This window comes from Castor canadensis, chromosome X, assembly GCF_047511655.1.
Source record: "Castor canadensis chromosome X, mCasCan1.hap1v2, whole genome shotgun sequence".
NCBI classification, from domain to species: domain Eukaryota; kingdom Metazoa; phylum Chordata; class Mammalia; order Rodentia; family Castoridae; genus Castor; species Castor canadensis.
Genome location: NC_133405.1, coordinates 139,969,878 through 139,982,491, shown reverse-complemented (window position 1 = coordinate 139,982,491; position 12,614 = coordinate 139,969,878). Strand labels below are relative to the sequence as shown.

The 12,614-nt window shown below is 40.5% G+C and overlaps 1 protein-coding gene and 1 pseudogene across 49 annotated transcripts in view; one reads left to right on the top strand and one right to left on the bottom strand.

The window, feature by feature from the left end:
• Positions 1–12,614, bottom strand: part of LOC141419803 (uncharacterized) — a 632,676-nt gene that overhangs the window by 597,125 nt on the left and 22,937 nt on the right. For 31 of the 49 annotated variants that reach the window (XM_074063493.1, XM_074063494.1, XM_074063487.1 and 28 more), the window contains exon 8: positions 8,396–8,443. The exons of 3 other annotated variants lie outside the window; for them this stretch is intronic. In XM_074063493.1, the coding sequence (XP_073919594.1) occupies positions 8,396–8,443 (48 nt within the window). Of the gene's footprint in view, positions 1–2,900; positions 2,951–5,371; positions 5,407–8,395; positions 8,444–8,835; positions 8,963–12,614 lie in introns of those variants that run through there. 15 more of the 49 variants (XM_074063511.1, XM_074063515.1, XM_074063513.1 and 12 more) reach the window with 4 other exon arrangements.
• LOC141419810 (ribosomal biogenesis factor-like) lies at positions 7,194–7,489 on the top strand (annotated as a pseudogene).

Sequence of the window (12,614 nt, the reverse complement as noted above, 5' to 3'; positions counted from 1 at the left end):
TCAACATTATAAAAGCGATATATGACAAACCTACAGCCAGCATTATACGTAACGGAGAAAAACTGAAACCATTCCCTCTAAAATCAGGAACCAGACAAGGATGCCCACTATCACCACTCCTATTCAACATAGTACTGGAATTCCTAGCCAGAGCAATTAGGCAAGAAGAAGGAATAAAAGGAATACAAATTGGTAAAGAAACTGTCAAGATATCCCTATTTGCAGATGACATGATCCTATACCTTAAAGACCCAAAAAACTCTACTCAGAAGATTCTAGACATCATCAATAGCTATAGCAAGGTACCAGGAAATAAAATCAACATAGAAAACAAAAGATGTGAATGACCTCTACGAGGAAAACTATAAACTTCTGAAGAAAGAGATTGAGGAAGACTATAGAAAGTGGAGAGATCTCCCATGCTCATGGATTGGTAGAATCAACATAGTAAAAATGTCTATACTCCCAAAAGTAATCTACATGTTTAATGCAATTCCCATCAATATTCCAATGACATTCATTAAAGACATTGAAAAATCTACCATGACATTTACATGGAAACACAAGAGGCCACGAATAGCCAAGGCAATACTCAGTCAAAAGAACAATACTGGAGGTATCACGATACCTGACTTCAAACTATATTACAAAGCAATAACAATAAACACAGCATGGTACTGGCACAAAAACAGACATGAAGACCAGTGGAACAGAATAGAGGACCCAGATATGAAGCCACACAACTATAACCAATTTGTCTTTGACAAAGGAGCTAAAAATACACGATGGAGAAATAGCTGCCTCTTCAACAAAAACTGCTGGGAAAACTCATTAGCAGTCTGCAAAACACTGAAACTAGATCCATGTATATCACCCTATACCAAGATTAACTCAAAATGGATCAAGGATCTTCATATCAAACCACAAACTCTTAAGTTGATAAAGGAAAGAGTAGGAAATACTCTGGAGTTAGTAGGTATAGGTAAGACCTTTCTCAACGAAACCCCAGCAGTGCAGCAACTAAGAGATAGCATAGATAAATGGACCTCATAAAGCTAAAAAGCTTCTGTTCATCAAAAGAAATGGTCTCTAAACTGAAGAGAACACCCACAGAGTGGGAGAAAATATTTGCCAGTAACACATCAGACAAAGGACTGATAACCAGAATATATAGGGAACTTAAAAAACTAAATTCTCCCAGAACTAATGAACCAATAAAGAAAGGGGCAAGTGAACTAAACAGAACTTTCTCAGAAGAAGAAATTCAAATGGCCAGAAAACACATGAAAAAATGCTCACCATCTCTAGCAATAAAGGAAATGCAAATTAAAACCACACTAAGATTCCACCTCACCCCTGTTAGAATAGCCATCATCAGCAACACCACCAACAACAGGTGTTGGCGAGGATGCAGGGAAAAAGGAACCCTCTTACACTGCTGGTGGGAATGCAGACTAGTACAAACACTCTGGAAAAAAATTTGGAGGCTACTTAAAAAGCTGGACATCGATCTACCATTTGATCCAGCAATACCACTCTTGGGGATATACCCAAAAGACTGTTACTCCAGAGGCACCTGCACATCCATGTTTATTGCGGCACTATTCACAATAGCCAAGTTATGGAAACAGCCAAGATGCCCCACCACTGAGGAATGGATTAAGAAAATGTGGTACCTATAAACACTGGAATTTTATGCAGCCATGAAGAAGAACAAAATGTTATCATTCGCTGGTAAATGGATGGAATTGGAGAACATCATTATGAGTGAGGTTAGCCTGGCCCAAAAGACCAAATATCATATGTTCTCCCTCATATGCGGACATTAGATCAAGGGCAAACACAACAAGGGGACTGGACTTTGAGCACATGATAAAAGCGAGAGCACACAAGGGAGGGGTGAGGATAGGCAAGACACCTAAAAGATTAGCTAGCATTTGTTGCCCTTAATGCAGAGAAACTAAAGCAGATACCTTAAAAGCAACTGAGGCCAATAGGAAAAGGGGACCAGGAACTAGAGAAAAGGTTAGATCAAAAAGAATTAACCTAGAAGGTAACACACACGCACAGGAAATTAATGAGTCAACTCCCCGTATAGCTACCCTTATCTCAACCAGCAAAAAGCCTTGTTCCTTCCTATTATGGCTTATACTCTCTCTACAACAAAATTAGAAATAAGGGCAAAATAGTTTCTGCTGGGTATTGAGGAGCTGGGGGGGAGAGGAGGGGCACAGTGGGTGGTAAGGGAGGGGGTGGGGGCAGGGGGAGAAATGACCCAAGCCTTCTATGCAGATATGAATAATAAAATAATAATAATAAAAAAAGAAAACAATGCAACATGACCACTCCAAGGGTCAGCAGCTCCCCACCAATGGACACTAATGACAGTGAAGTGAATGATGTCCCAGAGAAAGAAATCAAAACAGTGATTACAAGAATGATAAACAAAATTAATGAGGACATGAATATGAACCTGGATGAAATTCCAAGACAACACACATAAACAGCTGGATGAAAAACAAGGAAGACAATGCAGGAAAAGAAAGAGGACTTCAGTAATAATATACACATCCTGACAAAAATCAAGCTGCAATCTGAAAATGAAAAGCTCAAAAATCAAAGGAAAACTTCATCATCAACTGGATCAAACTGAAGGCGGAACATCCAGCATATCACAGCTTGAAGACAGGATGCTGGAAGTAGAGAAAATAAGTCTGGTACTAATACTCAACAGTCCTTACAAGATTCATACAGAAGATTCCTTCCAACACAGACACAAGAAAAGTATTCTTATTTTAAAGCTTTAGGTAAAGAGGGGCTTGTTTATGGTTATGTCCGAGAGATTTTCACTAGAAATACAATACAGGAAATATTACTATCTTTTTTGGCCAACGTACCTGCTTACTTTGCTTCTATGACATTTTTCTCAATATATATGGACATTCTGCTCCTGGGGTTAAAAAAAAAAGAAAAAAATACCAGGACTTCAAGCAAAGACAGACAAGATTAAAACATTCAGACAAAGAAAACAGTTGAAAGGTACAAGTGGGACAGGTAAAACCTCTGGGACACCACTGAAAGAAAGACCGATCTTACAAATTGTGGGCATAGAAGGAGGAGAAGAGGCACAAGGTACAAACTAAAGGTATAGAGCACATATTCACAAAGTAACAGCAGAAACTTCACAAATCTGGGGAACAAGACAGGTCGTCTGAGTATAGGAGGCTTTTAGGATTATAAACAGACAAGTGTTTAAAAAAAAAAAAAAAGAAGAGAAAAACCACCCACAATTTCATACTACAATTAAGTCATTACTTATGTAGAAGGGAAAAATTTTGAAAGCAGCACGAGAGGCACCACATTATATATACAGGCAGACCCTTCAGAAAACAGCACATTTCTCAACAGAAGTGTTAAAAGCCCAAAGGGAATGGGATGATGCATTACAAGCCCTGAAAGGGACTACCTGCTAAGCTGTCCTGCATAAGTGAAGGAGAAATGACAAAGAAAAGCTAAAAGAGCTCACGACCACTAAGGAAGATACTTAAAGGAACCCTACACACAGATGAAAAAGAGAAATGCAGCCAAAAAACACAAGGCAGAATAAAGCTCACTGTACAAGCAGATAAGCAAATGAGCAGGAGAAAAGAATCAAATGCTACAAAACAACGAAGTGGCAGAAATGACTATGTACTTTTCAAAAGTAACTCCAAACATTAATGGTTTCAGTATTCCAATCAAAAGTCACAGACTGGTGGGTTAGATTAAAACACAAGCCCCAACCAATTGTTGCCTACAAGAAAGGCACCGCAGTGGAAAACAAACACAGCCTCAAAAGTATGGAAAAAGATATTGCAAAGCACATGGAGAACAAAGGCAAGCTGATACAACAAACTTCAAACCCAAATTACCCAGAAGGTTCATAAACGTCACTTCACACTGACAAAGGAAATGATGCATTAAAAAGAAAACAACTTGTGAAGAATTTGTTTACAAAAAAGATGCACACTGAATGTCAGTGTACCTAATTTCAAAAAACAAATACTTCTGGACATAAAAACACAGGTAAAACACAACACAGTGACAGGGTGACTTCAATATCCACTCTCATTAATATGCATGTCATGCTGACTAAAAAAAAAAAAAGAAAAAATTAGAGATCAGAATTAAATGATGCCCTAGATCATATGGACAGAACAGACATCTAGAAATATTCCACGCAGCAGCCACAGCATACATATTCTACTCAGCAGCCCATGGAAGTTTTTCCAAAATAGGTCATATTTTGGAACATAAACCAAGTCTTAACAAACACAAGAAAGCTAAAATAACATCCTGTATTTTACCAGACCACAATGCAATAAAACTACAAGTTAACAGCAAGAGAAGCTATAAAAAATATACAAACTCCTATACTTTTGAACGATCAGTCATCAAAGAAATCAAGTGAAAATGAAAACACAATTTACCAGAACTTTTGGGACACCACAGAGGCAACACTAAGATGAAACCTTATACCTCGGCGTGCCAACATTTAAAAAATTGGAGAGATCTCAAGTAAGGGACCTAACCACATATTCCAAGCTCTCAGAAAAACAAGAGCAAGAAAAACTCAAATCAGAACGTGGAAAGAAGTAATAAAATTAAGGCAGGAATTTAATGAAATGGAGATTTTTTAAATAATGCAGTCAATGCAGCAAAAGTTGAACTTTTCAGAAGATAAACTAGATAGACAAACCCGTAGCCAAACTAACCCAAAGAAGGAGAGAAATGGCCCAAATTAATAAAATTAGAAATGAAAAGGGGGACATCACAACAAATACCAACAAACTTCAGAGGATCATTAGGGAGCACACTGAAAACCTGCATTCCAGTGCACTGGAAGATATAGGAGGAATACATAAATTTTTAGAGCAATGTGACCTACCAAAATTGTACTAAGACAATATAAATCACCTTAACCAGCTCTACAGTGAACAATGAGATTGAAGTTTCTAACAAAGAAACCTAGGACTTGATGGATTTACTGCTGAGAATTATACCCAGACCATTAAAGAGGAACTAAGACCACTTCTCCTCAAGTTATTCCATAAAACAGAAAGGGAAGGAACATTACCACACTCATTCGTGAAGCCAGTGTCACCTTGATACCCACAGTGAATAAGGTCACAGCAACAACAAAGTAAGTCAGAGACCAACGTCCTTGCTGAACACAGATGCAAACCTTCTCAACAAAATACTTCCAAACGGAATACACTGTCATCAAGATGGCCTCAATCCCAGGGACGCAAGGATGGTTTTGACATACACAACTCAGTAAGAGTAATACAGCATGTAAACAGAATAAAGAACAAAAAAAAAATCATGTCACCTTAGGCTGGAGGAGTGGCTCAAGTGGTAGAGTGCCTGCCTCGCAAGCGTGAAGCCGAGTTCAAAGCCCGGTACCGAGAAAGAAAAAAAAAAAAAAAAGTCATCTTCAATAGGCACAGAAAAAAAATCTTTGATAAAACTCACCATGCCTCTATGATAAAAGTCCTCAACAAACTAGGAACAGAAGGAAAATACCTTAACACGATAAAGGGGTAACATCACACTAAATGGAAGAAAAGAAAAACAAACAAACAAACAACAACAACAAAAAGAAAGCATGTCCTCTCACGTTACAGGTAGGAGAGAAAGAAAGGTGCTCATTCTTCCCACTGTGGAAAGATAGTGCTTGAATTCTTAGCCAGAACAATATGGCAAGAGAAAGAAAGAGAAGGGATGAAAGTAGGAAAGATGTCTAATTATCCCTATGTGCAGATGGTATGATCCCAAATATAAGACCAAAAAGCTCTCAGTTTTTAATTAACACTTTCTGCCAAGTAGAAGGATACAAAATTCAATGCAAAAATGTCAGTAGCTTTTGCTTACACCAATAATAAATAGGCTGAGAAAACAAATCAGGAAAACAATCCCACTCACAAAAGCCTCAAAAAAATTAAATACGTAGCAATGACCCAACCTAGAAAGGGGAAAGAGCTCTACACTGAAAACTACAAAGCAGTGAGGCAAGAAATTAAAGAAGATACTAGAAAATAGAAAGAACACCCATGTTCATGGATGGGCAGACTTAATAGTGTGAAAAAGGCTACATGTCAAAATCAAGCTGCAGATTCAGTGTAATCCTTATTAAAATCACAATGTCATGCAGTATTCCCAGAAATTGAAATCAATCCTGCAATTCACATGGGAATGAAAGAGTCCAAACAGCCACCAGATCCTGAGCAAGAAGAGCGACGCTTGAGGTATCATAATACCTGACCTCAAAGTACATCACAGAGCCACAGTAACATTAACAGTATAGTACTGGCCCCAAAAGAGACACAGACCATTGGAACACACCAGAAGATCCACAAACAAGACCACACTGCCAGAGCCATCTGCTTTTCAACAAAGTTGCGCAACCCTTTGCGAAAACTGGAAAAAAAAGACAGCCTCTTCAACAAATGGTGTTGGGAAAACAGCACATCTAAAAGTGAAACAAGACCCCTCTCTCACCCTGTACAAAAAACCAACTCAAAATGAATCAAAGACTGCAATGTAAGGCTCAAAAACCTGAAACTACAATAGGAAAACACAGGAGAAATGCCTGAGCATAGGGTCATAGGCAACCCCTTCTTTTTCTTTTTTTTTTTTTTTTTTTTCTTTTGGGTAGCACTGGGGTTTGAATTCAGGGCCCCATGCTTCCTAGCCAGGCACTCTTGCCTCTTGACCCACACCACCAGCCTGGCAACTACCTTCCACGTAAGACTCCAACTGCTCAGGAAATAAAAACAAGTACAGACAAATGGGACGGGCATCACATTAAAATATTCTGTACATCCAAAGAAACCATCACTTCCCGGGAGCATGCTGATGATGGTGTCACTTGGAGCCTGGGCTACTGCATGCAGGGGTTGAAGGTCTGGTGAGAGGTTAATGGAATTTTTCGGTGGTCTGGGTTAAAGCTCGCGGGGGTTAAGGGCGGACTGGGTGGGTTGTGTGCCTTTCTGACCCAGATCAATCATTTGGCTTCAGGCAGCCTTACTAGACAGCAAGCCAAGTGAACCAGCTCAAACCCACGTGCCATTCCTTGGCAGGTTCCAGGTTTTTGCTTCTATTATGAATTTTTCTATTAGGAATTTTCATAATCCTCACTCCAACTAAAGACAATGGCCAAGAACAAACTAAGAGGGCAGAAGTCCTGGAATGTAGTTCACATAGCCAGCCAAAAAAAAACTTTAAGGCTAAAAACAAAACAAAACCAGCTACCATGAATCTTAAGAAGATAAAACATTGGGAATGATGAAAAAAGTTAACAGAATGAATAAAACTTTCGTAAACATACAGAAGGAATTTGCATACTTTTCAAAAGGCCTTTTACTTGAACCTGTGCAGAAAGAGCTGATTCCTTGATAATCCACCAGTTAATGTTGATAAAGCTACAAGATTAATGGCTCAGCTGTAGTATTTCTCCTGAGAGACCAATAAATTAAACGTTTTATATAAAAAAAAAAAAAAGGAAAAGAAACAATCAGGGCTGCTGGGTGTGGCTCCTGCAGCGGACTGCCTGCCTAGCGGGCCGAGTTCAAACGCCAGTACCGAGAAGAAAAAAAAAAAAAGGAGGGGGGAGGGTGGGTGGCACAGGTCCGCACAGTATCTCTAGTGTGTGCTGACTTCAATGCCTTCAGATAAATGCCCTGCAGTGGTGGAGCAGGATCATATGCTAGCTCTCTTTTTAGTTTTTTGACAAACCACCCCATGATTTCCAAAGTGGCTTCAATAATTTACACTCCCACCAAAATGTACTGGTATTACTTCCCTGGTCCCCATCCACAGCAGCGTCTGTTTTTGTTTTCCATGAAGTGAGATAAAATCCCAATCATTTTGATTTGCATATCCTTTATGACCAAGGATGTTTAACATTCCTTCTTGTATTTACTGGCAATATGTACTTCTTCTTTTGAGAACTGCCTGTTCAATACACTTGCTCATTTATTAGTCGGGTTATTTCTTGTTCTCTGTTAATGTCTTGGTGTTCTCTCTATATTCTGGATTGGATACTATTCCCTTATCCAATTAATAGCTGGCAAAAAATTTTCTCCCATTCCTTTTTGGTTTCCCTTTTTTCCAGGACTAGGCTTTGAACTCAGGACTCAGGACCTTGCACTTGCTAGGCAAGCGCTCTAACACTTGAGCCACAACCCCAGCCCTTTTGCTCATTTACTATTTTTCAGGTAGGGTCTCACGCCTTCTGGCCCAGGTGGCCTGGACGGTGATCCTCCTGCTTACACACACCTCCCACATAGCTGAGGTGACAGGCGTGCTCCTCCTTCACACTCAAGACTATTTGTTGAGATGGCATCTCACTAACCTTTTGCCACAGCTGCTCTCGAACCACAATCCTCCAGATCTTCTTTGCCTGCCAAATAAATGGTATTACAGGCATGAGCCACCGCACCCAGACTTCTCTCGTTCTTTCAGGCTGTTTCTGTAACCTCTCCCCTTTCATAGTGTTTTGGTCAAAGCTCTGTGTTGGGGTTCGTTGCTTCTTTTCTAAGTCCAAAATTCAATTAATTCTGAATTTCATCTGCATTCTGTCCACTGCCTTACTGTTGCCTTCCCTTACTTTTCCTCACCACAGTCCTCTCCCTCAACCACAAACCTGATGATTCTGTTTCAGGTTCATGGAGACACAGAAAGTCCTTTTGTTTGTTCTGGTATTTCTTGATTTCCTCTGGTCACCAGCACTGTTTCACAGCAGTGCCAATGCAGCCCTTTCTAAATCGCCCACCTTTCCTTGTAGTCACATACCTTAGGCTTTACTTCAGATTCATGGAGATGCAAGACTATGGTGCACGTCTGTCATCGCCATCTTGGAACTTTTTAAATGAAGTAAAGCTTGACAAATTGAAATGTGTATCATAATCCATATTGGCCACTAAGAAAGTAAAGCCAAAATATAGTGTTTTTAAAAAACAACAACAGCAACAACAAAATTAAGATAGTACACACATAAATTATTACAAAGAAAAAAAAACAAGAAGGAACAAAACAGATGAGACATTCGGAAAGCAAATCACAGAATGGTAAGTAGAAATCCAACCACATCAACACCACCGATGATGTGACTGGATTAAACAACACAAAGCAAAGGCAGACTCAATTTTTAGGAAAAGAAGATACAACTATATGATAGCCATAGAGTCAAACTTTAAATTCAAAAGTCCAAACTGGACAAAATAAAAGGATAAAAAGATAAATAATGCTAATGTGAAACATAACAGAACATAATAGAACTTGAGTGAGTAGTCACACGTTATTTTATCTAAGACATAAAAAAAGTGATTGTTTTTTTCATAATGATCAGGAAAATATAACAATTAAGAACGCACATGCACTGAACAACAAGGCCCCAAAACATATGAAGCAAAACTCAGAGAATGGAAGGGGCATAGCCACTTCGACAATAATTGTTGAGTACTTATCTGATCAACTATCAGTGATTGACAGAACACGTACAGAGAAAATTAGGAAATACATTGGGAGTAATCCAAGATGGCTGAACAGACAACCAGCACTCACCTCTTCCATCACACACACAAAACCAAACAGTCAAGGGGTACAAATGACTATACCCCTTGAGGTGAATGATCATGGCATAACTCTAGAAATCAGCAAGGGAGAGACTGGCACCTTTTAAAATGGAGAGTCCTGGAACAGTTTAACAAGAGAAACAAAATACCTCATCATCTACCACCTCGATTCCACAGCCTAGGGAGAAAGGAGTCTCCCCTCTGTCGGAGAAAGTGAGTGGATGAGTGTCCCAGTAAACTCTCATCAGTGTGGATGTTCACAGTCTCACCTACCGGAAAATTCAAATACCTCACAGGCATCAACCCACTGACATAAGTAATCTGAAGTCTACACCTCATCCTTGCCTTGAAAAGAATTTTCACGTAATTTCCCATGAAGCCCCAGGGTGCTACACCCAGGAACCATTTTAAGAAGGAGACTACTGTCCAAATTTGGTTTGCTCCAGTAGTTTAAAAGAAAAATCCCTGCATATCCCCAGTCTCTTGTACTCCACAGACATTCCAATGCACTTGTCTGGGGGGAGGCTGCCTCACAAACCCTAGCAGCACAACAGTAATTTTAACTCCCTGGGTGTCCTGCAGTGTAGGCCACAGACATTACAACGTGGAGGGAAAAGGAGGGCACTACCCTTGAGAACCAGAAAAAATGGTGGGCTTGCCCTCTGAGACCAAGAGAATGGCCAGCTACGTGTGGATTTCTGCTGATGCTACAACTGAAGGCAGATGTAGCATCAAGACGTAGCATCAAGGAGACTGAAGGTCTCCTTGCCCCTCCCCCTGCACCACCCTCAGGTGCCAGTTCCTGACAGGACATGGTTCCCATCACTACCAACACACTTGAGCTTGTGGAGGCAGACCTGAGACCCTCTTATTGCTCTGGCTGTAGACCCACTGCTGAGTGCACAGAGCTAGAGGGGCTGAGTTCACCTACGCCTGGTTCTGTTTGAGGTCCTGCTCCCAGGTGGCCACTACCACGGTAGCAGCAGAGAATACCACAACTCCTGCTGCCACTGACCTACACAGTTCCTGCCACTGTTTCTGACCGTGGGCGGCTAACAGGACTATATGTGAACACCAGGAAGAGGGCGCTGTATTTCCTGCCACACAGGTCTCCATGCCCTATCTGGGGACCAACCCTAATGATTTGGTCATAGGAGAATCCCTGAGACTGCTATTAACCATAGTAGTGTTGCCAGTGCCACAGGCACCTGCTAATTGAAGAGCTAGCCTCAAATGTGCCTGGGGAAATTAAGGTAACATGATAGGGCTAAAACACACCCACTGTAACAGCAGCCACACACGGTGCACCCAGACACCCATACCAACTGCTGTCTGCACCACATCTACCAGAACTGCTAGAATATCTCCTCTCCTGGATGTCGCACAGGAACAGTGGGTCTTTGAAGCTGCAGTATGTATTTGCTATGCCAAATTTCACTAATCAGGGACCAGTAAGAATCAAAGCCAACACTGCATAACAAATCAAAATCCCAAGTCATGTTTTCAGGAGAAAACCCACTCAATAGGAAGGTCAACTGGTAAAAGTAAGAAATACGGCTTATGCACCAGATGGACAAATCTCAACACAGGAATGCAAGAAACATGTAAAAATGAGATTATCAAAGTAACTCTCCAGCAACAAATATCAAGGAAACTAAAAACAAGATCCAAAGACTGTAACAAAGAATGAAACAGGAATCTTGGAAATCCATACTCCAATAAGTCAAACAGAAAAACTGCCAACAAGGAAAGAAAAAAGAGTAAAAAGAAAAGAAAGAAAAAAAGAAAGAGAGAGAGAGAGAGAGAGAGAGAGAAAAGAAAATGCTATCCTGCAATAAACAATCAAACAGCAAGATGAACAAGAGATGTCAAACAAGAATAAAAACTATTCAAATCAACTAGAAGACAATGAACAAAATGACAGCTGTAAGTCGTACCAAAAACTGTCTATGGATAAAATGCCCAAAAAGCAATTCAAAGGGGTGGCTGTGAGGGCAATCAGGCTGTGACATCTGTCACTGCACTGATCGCTAATCTGGCTGGCTAGGCAGGTGTTCCTTTCCTTCCTCAGTGCTCCATGCGTGCCTCTCCTGAAGCTACACACTTGGTCAAAGGGTCTGGCCTTCCCCAGTAGAGGAGACCCATTCTTCAGGCAAAGATACACGAGTAGCTGCACTCCACTGCTACAATCTAGAAACAAGCTCTCAAGAATTCAAATGGAAGCGAGGCACCAGTGGCTCACACCTGTAATCCCAGCTACTTGGGAGGCTGAGATCAGGAGGATCCAGGTTCAAAGCCAGCCTGGGAAAATAATCCTCGAGACACCATCTCCAGGACTCTGGCATAGACCACTAGCTTCTGAACTGCTGTGCTCCCAAGCCAAACAGCTGCAGAACAATAAAAAATAAAATATACCAAAACTGTTGTAGCTTTAGTATCAGTTTAAAAAAAAAAAAAAAAAACGAGAAAACTCTGCAGTCAAGCAAACAATGATAGCCAGAATGAAGAGACAGCCAACAAACAGCAAATCTTTCCCACTTACTCATCTGACACAGGACTGAGAAGGAATAACGCAATTAATAAGCTAGCAAATGAACTGAATAGACAGTTCTCAAAAGAAGTACAAGTAGCGGGAGGGAGGGAGGAAGGGAGGGAAGAGAGGGGAAAAGGAGGGAAGAGAGGGGAAGGCAGGGAGGGAGGGAGGCTGGAACTTTCAATGCACTTAGCCATAAAGGAAATGCAATCAAAAAATCACACTAAACTTTCATCTCACCTCACTATGAAAATCAGAATGGAGGTCCCTGAAAAAACTAAACTAACTCACTGTGTCAATTGTTTCCTTTGCTGTGCAGAAGCTTTGAAGTTTGTTGTAAGCTCATTTGTCAATTTTTGCTTTTGTTTCCTGTGTTTTGGGTTGTTTTGTTTTTGTTTTTTTTTTCCAAAATATCACTGCCTATTCCAAGGTCCTGAAGTTATCCCCCTATGTCTTCTTCAAGT